General features: G+C 40.7%; 1 protein-coding gene across 1 annotated transcript; it reads left to right on the top strand.

Annotated features, from left to right (window-relative positions):
* The first annotated feature begins 8,164 nt into the window (after positions 1-8,164).
* Positions 8,165-9,515, top strand: chac1 (ChaC, cation transport regulator homolog 1 (E. coli)). Its single transcript, XM_061901280.1, has 3 exons — positions 8,165-8,821; positions 8,898-8,933; positions 9,012-9,515. The coding sequence occupies exons 1-3, from the start codon at positions 8,651-8,653 to the stop codon at positions 9,393-9,395; spliced, it is 591 nt and encodes a 196-aa protein (XP_061757264.1). The 5' UTR covers positions 8,165-8,650; the 3' UTR covers positions 9,396-9,515.
* The last annotated feature ends 3,420 nt before the right edge of the window (positions 9,516-12,935 follow it).

Below are 12,935 nucleotides of genomic sequence, written 5' to 3'. Positions count from 1 at the left end.
ATACCTGCCGCACTTGCAGGCTTTCCACTATCACTGGGCGTCAGTAACACACACCACATAATTAGATACACCTGCACAATAAAACAGTTTGAGTGTTTCAGTGTTGATGTTTTACTTATTTTTTCCGCAGCAGACATAAAGAGTCCAATGTGTTACAATTAAATTAAATATCAATTTGCATTTTCATGCAGTTTTAAGAAGGCCCGCTTCCTGCTATCACTTGAGTTCAGTTACAGATTAAAATTTATATTTCTAAACTTTGCTATTTGTCCCCTTTTAAAAATCGCCAAATCATCAAATCGTAAGGTTCTTGCATTTTGGCGTCAGCAGTTTTGAATGCCTCTGTTTGCTGGGTTTTGCAGCCAGGCTATTTGGTGACGTCACAGCAAGGTGGGCATAATTATTTGGAAATTGAGGAGCTCCACCACCACTTTCAGGCTACAAAAAAACACAACAAAGGTTAGAAAAAGTATTATTTTCATCTTATCTTGGCATGTGCCTAAGAACCCTGACGTAGGACATGCAGGGACATACATTCTGGTAAAAACAGCTTTTTGTATCTAGGTCTGAATCAATTGTAGAATGCATAACAATACCTAAGTTTATGAAGTCTATTTTCAACTTTGTCTGGGAAAAAGTAACGGTGAAAACTTGAAAATGTATACTTAAACGGTGTACATTTTCAAAAGATAAATTAAGGTGCTTTTGGAGAAGGTGGGTCAATGTTTTTTTTGCAACCTGGGAATGCCTCCACAAACATCTTGCAGATATACTCAAAAAGAGGGTTATAAAAGTGACTTTGGAGCAAAAGTTACACCAAAAGCATATCTGATACGTATTTTCTAAGCCATTGGGCGGGGGCCCAAGCAAGCGCTCCCAGAGGGCCGCAAAAAATATCTGTTTTTCAGATGGTCCGCCATGTGGATCATTAAAAGTTTCTCGAATTCTAAGTCTAAGTATGGGCCGCAGTGGTACTCAGTTGTAATACACTTTTCCACCACATGTGGAAGTAATGACAATATTAAACCAGATTTGTGCATAAAGAGAGTATGGACAACCAAACAAGAGGCGCCATTGTACCAATGGTGAATGCGGCTGGACCCGGAAGTATGCATTTGAGTCATTTTGCTGTTAGTTTTCCTGACAAAATAATTAAAAATAATATTTGTAAAAATAGTTGTATATACTCTAGCTCATACACTTACAATAAAACATGCTTTTATTTCGTCAAAGTAAAATTATGCAGCATTTTTGCGGCCGTATTTGATCTCTCCTGCGCTGCATTCATGCAGTTTAGTGACTGGCAGCTCTCTAACACGCTCTCACGTCAGAAAATACATAACGACCAAAAAAAAAACATTTTACCGTCATTTTGTCAAAATCCTCAATAGCTTTTCACCAACAATTACATATAAATTACTTTTGTGTGAAGATGTCAACCGTGGGGTCTGTCTCCATTGTATTGTTTGTGATAACTGCGCTATATATGCCTGTGCTTTCACTTTTGCTTTTTTCAATATTTTTCAAAGGTTTTGCTATGGTGAGTCGTAGCTTCTTGATTTCATTATCACCATATTAACTTCAATACTGAAGTAATTCTGCTTTATACTGCAATATGTTTTAGTTAAATTTGTGACGGGCAGAAAATGTGCAAATTTGAAGCAAAGTTTTGTCAGGAATTTTATATTAATTCACTTGTACTGAGAGTGGGATACACCACATTCCCCATGTGTATGTATACTTGCTTGATTTGCACAAGATACTGTAGTTATTGTTTCTTCAGTCTTCTCAGCAAACTTGTACTTAAATATTTTCAACTTTCAGGGTTGCAGTGAAACGTATGTAATTTTTATGCGTGGCGCATCCCCATACCACACAATACGCCATGTTTACACGGCAAACATGCGGCAAAAACTATTAAATTTAATTAAATGTATAAGTGAAGTGTCGCTTAGCTGCAGCTTCAAATTGGTACGTAACATGGCGCCCTGTAGTTACGTGAATCTGTTTTGACCAATTATTGAGGAGATTGCTTGAAGCCGGGTTGTCCATACTCTCTCTATACACGACTCTGTATTAAACAAACAGAAGAAGTCTGGAGCTAAAGTCATATAGAACTTCTTGAGCGCAAAAGTTCGGACTAAAGTGGTGAAGCTGTATTTTCATTTGCACTTGAATTTTATTGACAATTTAGTTAAGAAACATATATATATATATATATATATATTTTTTTATATATATATATATATATATATATATATAGATATAGATATATATATATGGGCTTCCCTGCTTAGGCTGCTGCCCCTGCGACCCGACCTCGGATAAGCGGAAGAAGATGGATGGATGGATATATATATATATATATATATATATATATATATATATATATATATATATATATATATATATATATATATATATATATATATATATATATTATTAATTTATTTAGAATTTATTTTTTTAGCATAGCACATTTTTATGTATAATTATCTTTCATGAGTTCCATCTTTTACCATCTTTTTCACTATATTTGATTAGTATTTACTTAAATAATCAGCCTGAAGTAAGTCATGATAATAATCTTTGTGATTAACAAATGCTTTCATATCATTTGACAAGGTTTATCCTGTTGAATTGTAGGTAGATTAGATATAATTATTGAATACGATTGAAATCATGAGTAAGATTACTAATTTTTGGCCCCTTTGTAGTGGAAAAGTTGGGCCCTCAGGTAAAAAAGGTTAAGAACCCCTAATTTATTATATCACAAGTAAGTTTTTAAATGTAGATTTTAATCATCATTCTGTAGGTGCTCATTAGGTGTGATTGTGGCCAAAGACACATTACTTTCAGTAGTGTTCAATATATTTTTTAATCATTTTATAATTATCTTTTAATTTTTCATAAGATCATCAGGACTCCTCTTCCTCCTATCTAGGAGATCGCAAAAAGCCGCTGCCTGACCAGGGCTCAGAAAATCTCCAGACTCCTCCCACCCCCACCAAGGACTGTTTTCACTGCTGGAGTCTAGAAAGAAGTTCCGCAGCCTCCGAAGCAAAACCTCCAAGTTCTGTAACAACTTCTGCCCTCAGGCTGTAAGACCCTTGAACGCATCATAATAATCCCCTTAATTCCATACTTCCCAACCTTGAGACCTCCGATTTCGGGAGGTGGGGGGTGGAGTGGGGGGGGGGGGGGGGGGGGGGCGTGTTTGGGGAAGGGGCATGGTTAAGAGGGGAGGAGTATAATTCACCAACTCGAGTATTTCATATATATTTCATATATATATATATATATATATATATATATATATATATATATATATATATATCCATCCATCATCTTCCGCTTATCCGAGGTCGGGTCGCGGGGGCAGCAGCCTAAGCAGGGAAGCCCAGACTTCCCTATCTCCAGCCACTTCGTCTAGCTCTTTCCGGGGGATCCCGAGGCGTTCCCAGGCCAGCCGGGAGACATAGTCTTCCCAACGTGTCCTGGGTCTTCCCCGTGGCCTCCTACCAGCTGGACGTGCCCTAAACACATCCCTAGGGAGGCGTTCGGGTGGCATCCTGACCAGATGCCCGAACCACTTCATCTGGCTCCTCTCGATGTGGAGGAGCAGCGGCTTTACGTTGAGCTCCTCCCGGATGGCAGAGCTTCTCACCCTATCTCTAAGGGAGAGCCCCGCCACCCGGCGGAGGAAACTCATTTCGGCCGCTTGTACCCGTGATCTTATCCTTTCGGTCATGACCCAAAGCTCATGACCATAGGTGAGGATGGGAACGTAGATCGACCGGTAAATTGAGAGCTTTGCCTTCCGGCTCAGCTCCTTCTTCACCACAACGGATCGATACAACGTCCGCATTACTGAAGATGCCGCACCGATGCGCCTGTCGATCTCACGATCCACTCTTCCCCCACTCGTGAACAACACTCCTAGGTACTTGAACTCCTCCACTTGGGGCAGGGTCCCCTCCCCAACCCGGAGATGGCACTCCACCCTTTTCCGGGCGAGAACCATGGACTCGGACTTGGAGGTGCTGATTCTCATTCCGGTCGCTTCACACTCGGCTGCGAACCGATCCAGTGAGAGCTGAAGATCCCGGCCAGATGAAGCCATCAGGACTACATCATCTGCAAAAAGCAGAGACCTAATCCCGTGGCCACCAAACCGGAACCCCTCAACGCCTTGGCTGCGCCTAGAAATTCTGTCCATAAAAGTTATGAACAGAATCGGTGACAAAGGACAGCCTTGGCGGAGTCCAACCCTCACTGGAAACGTGTCCGACTTACTGCCAGCAATGCGGACCAAGCTCTGACACTGATCATACAGGGAGCGGACTGCCACAATAAGACAGTCCGATACCCCATACTCTCTGAGCACTCCCCACAGGACTTCCCGAGGGACACGGTCGAATGCCTTCTCCAAGTCCACAAAGCACATGTAGACTGGTTGGGCAAACTCCCATGCACCCTCAAGAACCCTGCCGAGAGTATAGAGCTGGTCCACAGTTCCACGACCAGGACGAAAACCACATTGTTCCTCCTGAATCCGAGGTTCGACTATCCGGCGAAGCCTCCTCTCCAGTACACCTGAATAAACCTTACCGGGAAGGCTGAGGAGTGTGATCCCACGATAGTTGGAACACACCCTCCGGTCCCCCTTCTTAAAGAGAAGGACCACCACCCCGGTCTGCCAATCCAGAGGTACCGCCCCCGATGTCCACGCGATGCTGCAGAGTCTTGTCAACCAAGACAGCCCCACAGCATCCAGGACCTTAAGGAACTCCGGGCGGATCTCATCCACCCCCGGGGCCTTGCCGCCGAGGAACTTTTTAACTACCTCAGCGACCTCAGCCCCAGAAATAGGAGAGTCCACTACAGATTCCACAGGCACCGCTTCCTCAAAGAAAGACGTGTTGGTGGGATTGAGGAGGTCTTCGAAGTATTCCCTCCACCGATCCATAACATCCGCAGTCGAAGTCAGCAGAACACCATCCGCACCATACACGGTGTTGATAGTGCACTGCTTCCCCTTCCTGAGCCGCCGTATGGTGGTCCAGAATCGCTTCGAAGCCGTCCGGAAGTCGTTTTCCATGGCTTCCCCGAACTCTTCCCATGTCCGAGTTTTTGCCTCCGCGACCGCTAAAGCTGCACACCGCTTGGCCCGTCGGTACTCGTCCACTGCCTCCGGAGTCCTATGAGCCAAAAGAACCCGATAGGACTCCTTCTTCAGCTTGACGGCATCCCTCACTGCTGGTGTCCACCAACGGGTCCTGGGATTACCGCCACGACAGGCACCAACAACCTTGCGGCCACAGCTCCAATCACATTGTCATAAAGTAATATAAAGCCACCCCCCCGTGAAAATTATCTTTTTAGTCAAGTATTTCATATATATATATATATATGAAATATATATATATATTAATTCTTTTTATATATATATATTCATTCTTTTTAGTCAAGTATTTCATATATATGTATATATATATATATGAAATACTTGACTAAAAAGATAATTTTCACGGGGGGGTGGCTTTATATTACTTTATGACAATGTTTTAACCTTCTCTATTAATTAATAAAATGTAATATTCAGCCTGCTAATCATGTATTATGTAATTGAGGACTCAACCACAACAAGTTAGAAAAGAATTTTCACAATATTTCAGCCAGACAGAAAAATATTGTCTTGAGAAAGTGCCTTAACATGTTTTGATGTTGGATTGACGACTGTTTGCAAAAAAAAAGTCTCCTTTTGACTTCCTGCTGACCATCTTTCATTTCTGTTGAACTTCTATGCCATCTTACTTAAAGCAGTCACAGTAACACTCTAATTGTCATGTTATTCAGCACCTCCCTGCGACCCCAAATGGTACTAGCGGTAGAAAATGGATGGATGAATGGATGGATGGCACTGCACCATTACCGTAATCTGAACACGGAAGTGAAGCACCACCCACCTCTAGAACAACACGAGCAGCCGGTGTTTGTTGCTGGAATGTCTCCTCTTCTCACGGGGAAAAATAGTCCCTTCTTGTCGGGAGAACAACTTGCTATGGCTTTGAATCTGATATTTCCATAATGTGCGCTTTTCTTTATCCATTTTGCTTGCTTATGGCTCAACAGTAGCAAGTCCCCCCCCCCCCCCCCAATGGCACGGCCGGAGGGTCAAAAAGTGCTCATTAACAAAATGATTCCGTTATTGACATTTATAGTTAATGCATTATCACTGTAATTTTGACAGCCAAAAATGGAATATAACTTTTGTATTGATTAAAGTAGTTTAAATATAACTTTGTATCAATTCAAAGAAGTTTAAATGTTATATTTATTCATAGTTAAAATATAACTCTATACTGATTTAAAGTACTTCAAATCTAACTTTATATTAATTCAAAATACCGTATTTCCTTGAAGTGCCGCCGGGGCGCTAATTAATTTAAAACCTCTTCTTACTCCTGCGCTTACCAAAGGCATGCGGTAAAAGTAAACATGCGCTAATTATTTTAAAACATCTTCTCACTCCGGCAATTACCAAAGGCATGCAGTAAAAATTTGAGTGTGATGTAAGCTTGGACCTTAAATCCTTCTGAATGGCTTTTAATCTTCTTCCCTTTATGCGATTTAAAATTAACAGTATTGAAATCAGCCTACTCCATTTTGAAAATGATGACAGGGGAAGTGTCACTCGTGACGTCACAAGTTTGACCAGGCGGTAATACTAATAAGCATGCGCTAATTATTTTGCGAAACGAGTTTGACCCGGCGATAATTCAAGGCAGGCGCATACTATATGCCCTGCAGCAATTCAAAGTAATATGGTAGTTAAAATAGATTTATTTTGATCAAAAGCAGTTTGAATATAACTTTAGATTGATTCAAAGTAGTGTGAATAAAACTTTATACAGATTCAAAGTAGTTTGAATACAATATTATACTTATTATCATTGGGAACGGCGTGGCGCAGTGGGAGAGTGGCTGTGCGCAACCCGAGGGTCCCTGGTTCAATCCCCACCTAGTGCCAACCTCGTCATGTCCGTTGTGTCCTGAGCAAGACACTTCATCCTTGCTCCTGATGGGTGCTGGTTAGCGCCTTGCATGGCAGCTCCCTCCATCAGTGTGTGAATGTGTGTGTGAATGGGTAAATGTGGAAGTAGTGTCAAAGCGCTTTGAGTACCTTGAAGGCAGATAAGCGCTATACAAGTAAAACCCATTTATCATTTATTTATTCAACGTAATTTAAACATAACTGTGTTGGTTCAAGTAGTTAAGATAAAATGTTGTAGTGATTATAGTAGTGTAGGTATGACGTTATATTGCAGTAAAAGCAGTTTAAATATAACTTTAGATTGATTCAAAGTAGTTTGAATAAAACTTTATACAGATTCAAAGTAGTTTGAATACAATATCATACTTATTCAAAGTAATTTAAACATAACTGTGTTGGTTCAAGTAGTTAAGATAACATTTTGTAGTGATTATAGTAGTGTAGGTATAACGTTATATTGCAGTAAAAGCAGTTTAAATATAACATTAGATTGATTCAAAGTAGTTTGAATAAATGTTTATACAGATTCACAGTAGTTTGAATACAATATTATACTTATTCAAGGTAATTTAAACATAACTGTGTTGGTTCAAGTTGTTAATAACATTTTGTAGTGGTTATAGTAGTGTAGGTATAACGTTATATTGGTTCAAATTGTTAAAATATGGCTATACTGGTAGTTTAATTATAACTTCGTATTGGTAAATATAACTATAGAATACAAAAATCACAGCCCCTCTTAGAAGTGGTTGAGTCTGATGCAATGTCTTGGGACATTGCTTTGCTTATCGGGCTGCTCTGAAACGCTGAGAAAAGGTTGCATCAGCCAGACAACGTCGATAGAATCAGGAGTGACAGCATGATTAGCCAATAGAACTCCAAGCAGCGTTGAATGACACATCTTAAACCAATAGAACCAGCAACAAGGACGACCGTCCCACTGAAGGTTTCAGCCAATAGAATGACGAGTCTGTTGGACGTGGCGTCGCCAGTTTCACTGTAACGCATCTGATTGGGCAGACGGGGAGGTCGGATACGAAATACTGTATTCATATTGGTCAACTAATCTGAGCACACTGTTTCTGAAACGTATAAAAACCCTACGACGCCAACTCACTTGTTACGACGCATCTGGTCATAGATACGCAGAAGACGAGGGAGCGGGAGCGAGACAAATATCCGAAGCTAGTTCTTTGTTAATATCTCTATAGTCGACTAGCCTGCGTGTTTTTTCATCTTTAAAAGGCCAGCGAAGCTGCTGACCGAAACGAGTTCGTCTTTTCCCCTCATTTTGACGCATTGTTGGGCCCCAAGCGGCTACCATGGATTTTTAAGCAGGCAGAATGCGGCAACTGTAGTGCAATGGCAATGCATCGGCAAAACCCAGCGCTCATCCCCATCGTCTCGACTGCCAAGCAGTCGGGCTCAAGTGCCCTCCGCGGGATACCATTTAGCCAACCCATACCGCTACTGCTGGACCGTAGGAAGCTAACGTTAGCCAGCTAGTTAGCCTGCGTGACCGCTAACCGGAAGTCCATCCATAAATCCATCTTCTCATTTTTTCCGATTCAAACGTCGTGTTTGAGCAACACAATGAAGCCCCAAGACATCCTGGCCGCAAAGAGCAGCCTGTGGATCTTCGGCTATGGCTCTCTGGTGTGGAAACCCGACTTCCAGTACAAGAGGAGCGAGGTTGGCCACATTCGAGGCTACAAGAGACGTTTCTGGCATGGCGACAACTTCCACCGAGGCAACGACGAGTTGGTGAGATTGATTATTTTTGGGCTTCTTATTACCACTTAATACATTATCTGATCACATGACTCTATCTGTCCTCCAGCCCGGAAGAGTAGTGACGTTGATCCCAGAGCATGACGTAAGTGATGCTCTACTTCCTGTTTGCTCTCAATTCATCCTGCTTGACTCGTCTAATTGTGTTCTCAACCAATCACAGGCCAGCACGTGGGGTGTTGCGTTTGAGGTGACAGGCGCCCAGGTGGAGGAGGCCCTCAATTACCTGGACGTCCGTGAGGGCAAGTGCGGTGGCTACGTCACCAGGATGGTCGAGTTCCACCCCAAAGGGCACGAGCAACCGTCCGTGTCGGCGCTGCTTTACATCGCCACCGCCGACAACCCCTTGTACTTGGGGCCTGCCCCGCCTGAGGAGATCGGCGCCCACATCGCCGTGTGCCAGGGCAAGACGGGCCACAACCTGGAGTACCTCCTCCGCTTGGCCGCCTTCATGAGGTGCAGCTGCCCTCACGTGGAGGACCAGCACCTGTTCTCGGTGGAGGCGGCAGCACTGTCTGTGGTGTCGTACATGTTGGCGCTGGAGTAGAAGAGCGAGGCTTATCGGCCGACGTGCAATAACTTGAGTGATGCACTGTTAAATGTTTGTTTATTAAATGACACTTGTAACATTGATGCTTTCAAAAGATAATAAACCATTGGAAAGCTTCTTCTACATCTCAAGTGTTTTGAAACATGCATGTGCTATATACTTACTGGGTGTGGCACAAAAATGTTGAATCTATGCACAAGTCCACACATTAATATACACTGCTTGTATGTAATTTAGGTGATCTTTTGGGAGGATAAAATATGCCCAAAAAAGGGGTTCTAGGCCTGTTTACTTGAAGCAAGTATTCAAACGGAAAACTGTTTATGTTGTAAGCATTTCACCAATCTCGCGCACTTGGCAAATTGTCGTTTCCATTGTGCAAGCAATTTGCATATTGCAAGACGAGATTTAAGATGAGATTTTGTGGATGGAACCAGTAACCCTACATTATATTTTATTAATAGTAAACCAAGTTGTAGTAAAGTCGTGGATGTACACTGTATAGTGGATAGGGTTAGAGTTGGACTGATTTAAGGCAATACTCAGTTATGTTGTCCCGACTACAAATGAATAGATTTACATAAGTATTTAATACATTATTTTGACACCAAAAACACGTATTTGCGCCCATTGATTTGCAAAATGCACCACACATTCAAATATATAGCTGGAAGCAATTTGCAAAAAGATTGCACATTATACAAATTTGAAAATTGCGGTTGCGCATTTTGCAAATTGCTCAGATTGGTATTGTGCCTACAACAACACATTTAAATCAAGATTGACTGATTTTTAAAAATATATTGCAAAAAAACCTTTTGACTAGTCATTACACTGTCAGTTTAATTACTTTGTGCCTATAGCGGGATAACCACAAGATCAGATCAGTGACAAAACATAACATTTTGACCAAATAAAGTTATTGCACTTAAATTATGGTGTCAGTTTAATGTAACTTGTGTGCCATTCAAAATAATTTAGAATGAATTTACCTTTGTAGGCCATATTTTACATGTTATAACATTAACGCAGAGGCCACCACAGTGTATATGTTTCTTTTACTTTTTATTCATAGCTGTATGTAGAAGTGTCTGGTTGTATCCGCTGCTTTAATGTCCTCTGTGTTCTTTGATGTTTCCCTCTTACACACATGTAAGAGGGATGTGTACTATGGCTATGAGTTGTTTTTTTTCCCTTGGCCTCAGTCTGCACCCCCTCTCCAGGGCCCAGACTTAAGATCGATTTTTTTTATTTTATTTTAATCTTCTATTTTTTTCTCCCATTCCCCCACCCTTGTTTACCTGTATCTCATCTTTTTAGTAAGGGCCGCTGGAAGCCGGCAGACCCGTCAGCGATCCTGTTCTGTCTCCCTGTAAAGTTTGTCTGATCTTGAATGGGATTGTGCTGAAAATTTTAATTTTACTCAAGGAACTCTCCTGACGGAATAAATAAAGTATTATCTAATCCATCTATCTATCTAAATTAAATGCTTGTAACGTTATGGACAAAAATGTGAAGCAATGAAAATTAAATATGAATTACTATTACTAAAACACTGTGTGGAGTTTGCATGTTCTCCCCGTGACTGCGTGGATTCCCTCCGAGTACTACGGCTTCATCCCACCGCCAAAAACATGCACCTGTGGATAGGTTGATTGGCAACACTAAATTGGCCCAAGTGTGTGAGTGTGAATGTTGTCTATTTGTGTTGGCCCTGCGATGATGTGGCGACTTGTCCAGGGTGTACACCGCCCTCTGACACAATGCAGCTGAGATAGGCTCCAGCGCCCCCCGCGACCCCGAAGGGAATAAGCGGTAGAAAATGAATGGATTACCAAAACATGCATGTGTCATACTCAAATGATCCCCTCCTAAACAAGTTCAGCACCCAACGATCCTACCTGCCTATCCAACACTTCATAAAAGTTCATTAAAGTATTGTCGTTTTGCTCATTGTTGACGTGTTTGAAAGCCAATCAAATTAAGAGAAATACAACCTTAGAGGAAAATCTAATTTAAAACATTTGTATGCACGTACCACACTTAGAACCTTTAGCATATCAGTATGTGGAATTAAATTATGGAATGGATTAAGTAATGAAGTTATATTGTACAGATATGATCCAGTTTAAGAGGTTGTTCAAATTAATAGTGCTTACAAAGTACAATGAAGAAGAATTATGAGAATTAATTTCAACCTTATTGAAAATAAGATATTCTTCATCCCAGTATATTAATAATGACTGAAATAATTAATTACATATTACAAAACTGTTATATTTACTAATTCACAGATGTCATTGTATTATAAAAAGGTCAGTAAATGATGTACAGTTGTGTTCAAAATAATAGCAGTCCCACATCTCTAGCAAGATAAATCATTGTTTTTGTTAGAATTTCAACTTCTACACTGCAAGTACGTTTCTAGAAGGCTTAGTAAAGGTATTGAAAACCAACAGACCCAACAGGCATGACATGCATGCTGCTGATTTTGTGAAACTGAATCATTTACTGAAAGGGGCGTGTTAAAAAAAATAGCAGTGCTCAGTTCAATGAGTGAGGTCATTGATTATGTGAAAAAAATAGTTGTCTAACAGGTGGCCCTTATTTAAGGATCAAGGCAACTGACTCTGCATATGCTGGCTGTGCATTTGTCCTTAAAAAACAGAGTAAAATGGGTCGTTACAGACACTGTTCAAAAGAAAAACGTTCTTTGATTAAGAAATTAATAAACGAGGGGAAAACCTATGAAGAAGTGCAGAAAATGATGGGCTGTTCAGCTAAAATGATATCAAACGCTTTCAAATGGCAGCCAAAAACCAGAAAGGCTAGGAAAAAAAGAAAACCGACTATTCGAATGGATCGAAGTATAACCAAAATGGCAAAGGCTCAGCCAATTGTATGGCTTTGAAATAGAATGTGCAGTGTCCCCAATGCATTTTTGTTCATTAAAATACAATTTATTTGAAACATTTTGAGGTTTATTCACCTTTTTAAACACACTGCTATTATCATGAACATAACTGTATATATTTGTAAACGCTCTGAATTGGGAAAGGGGTAGGATTAAATAACTTTTGCTTCTTCCGATCCTTTTCGGACATGTTAAATGAATGATATTAAATTGTGTGATGTATTATGCTGTAAGTGTGTTCATGTTCGAAATAAACTAAAGTAAGAAAGAATCCGACCTATTAAAGAATGTTCCAGTTTTTTATCTTCTGGACAATATTTTCTGATTAGAGTTTGTAAAACTCACCATGTGTTGACTGCTTGTGGTTACTGCAGGGCTAGTTTGGGGTCTTTAGTGTTAATTCTCCGGTTGATTCCTTCCTGTTGAGCACGTTTCCAAAGCTGTTTCAGTGATGAAAATATTACCGTCAATGTGAAAGTTTCTGACTTTACAATAAAATACAATCAGCTCAGGAATTCGATACTCACAATCACGCAGCACAGTCTCGGCATATAATAAACACGAAATCAAGAAATTTAAGACCAAATGCTTCTCATCTAAAAAAAACCATATCGAGTTCAAAT

Source organism: Nerophis ophidion, linkage group LG05 (assembly GCF_033978795.1).
Source record: "Nerophis ophidion isolate RoL-2023_Sa linkage group LG05, RoL_Noph_v1.0, whole genome shotgun sequence".
Taxonomy (NCBI): domain Eukaryota; kingdom Metazoa; phylum Chordata; class Actinopteri; order Syngnathiformes; family Syngnathidae; genus Nerophis; species Nerophis ophidion.
This window is presented reverse-complemented; position numbering and strand designations above follow the sequence as displayed.

Bases quoted from the DNA above. Each gene is read 5' to 3' on its own strand.
- chac1 (XM_061901280.1), top strand. From the start codon at position 8,651: ATGAAGCCCCAAGACATCCTGGCCGCAAAGAGCAGCCTGTGGATCTTC. The intron at 8,822-8,897 runs GTGAGATTGATT...TCTGTCCTCCAG, and splicing joins ACCGAGGCAACGACGAGTTG to CCCGGAAGAGTAGTGACGTT. The intron at 8,934-9,011 runs GTAAGTGATGCT...AACCAATCACAG, and splicing joins CGTTGATCCCAGAGCATGAC to GCCAGCACGTGGGGTGTTGC.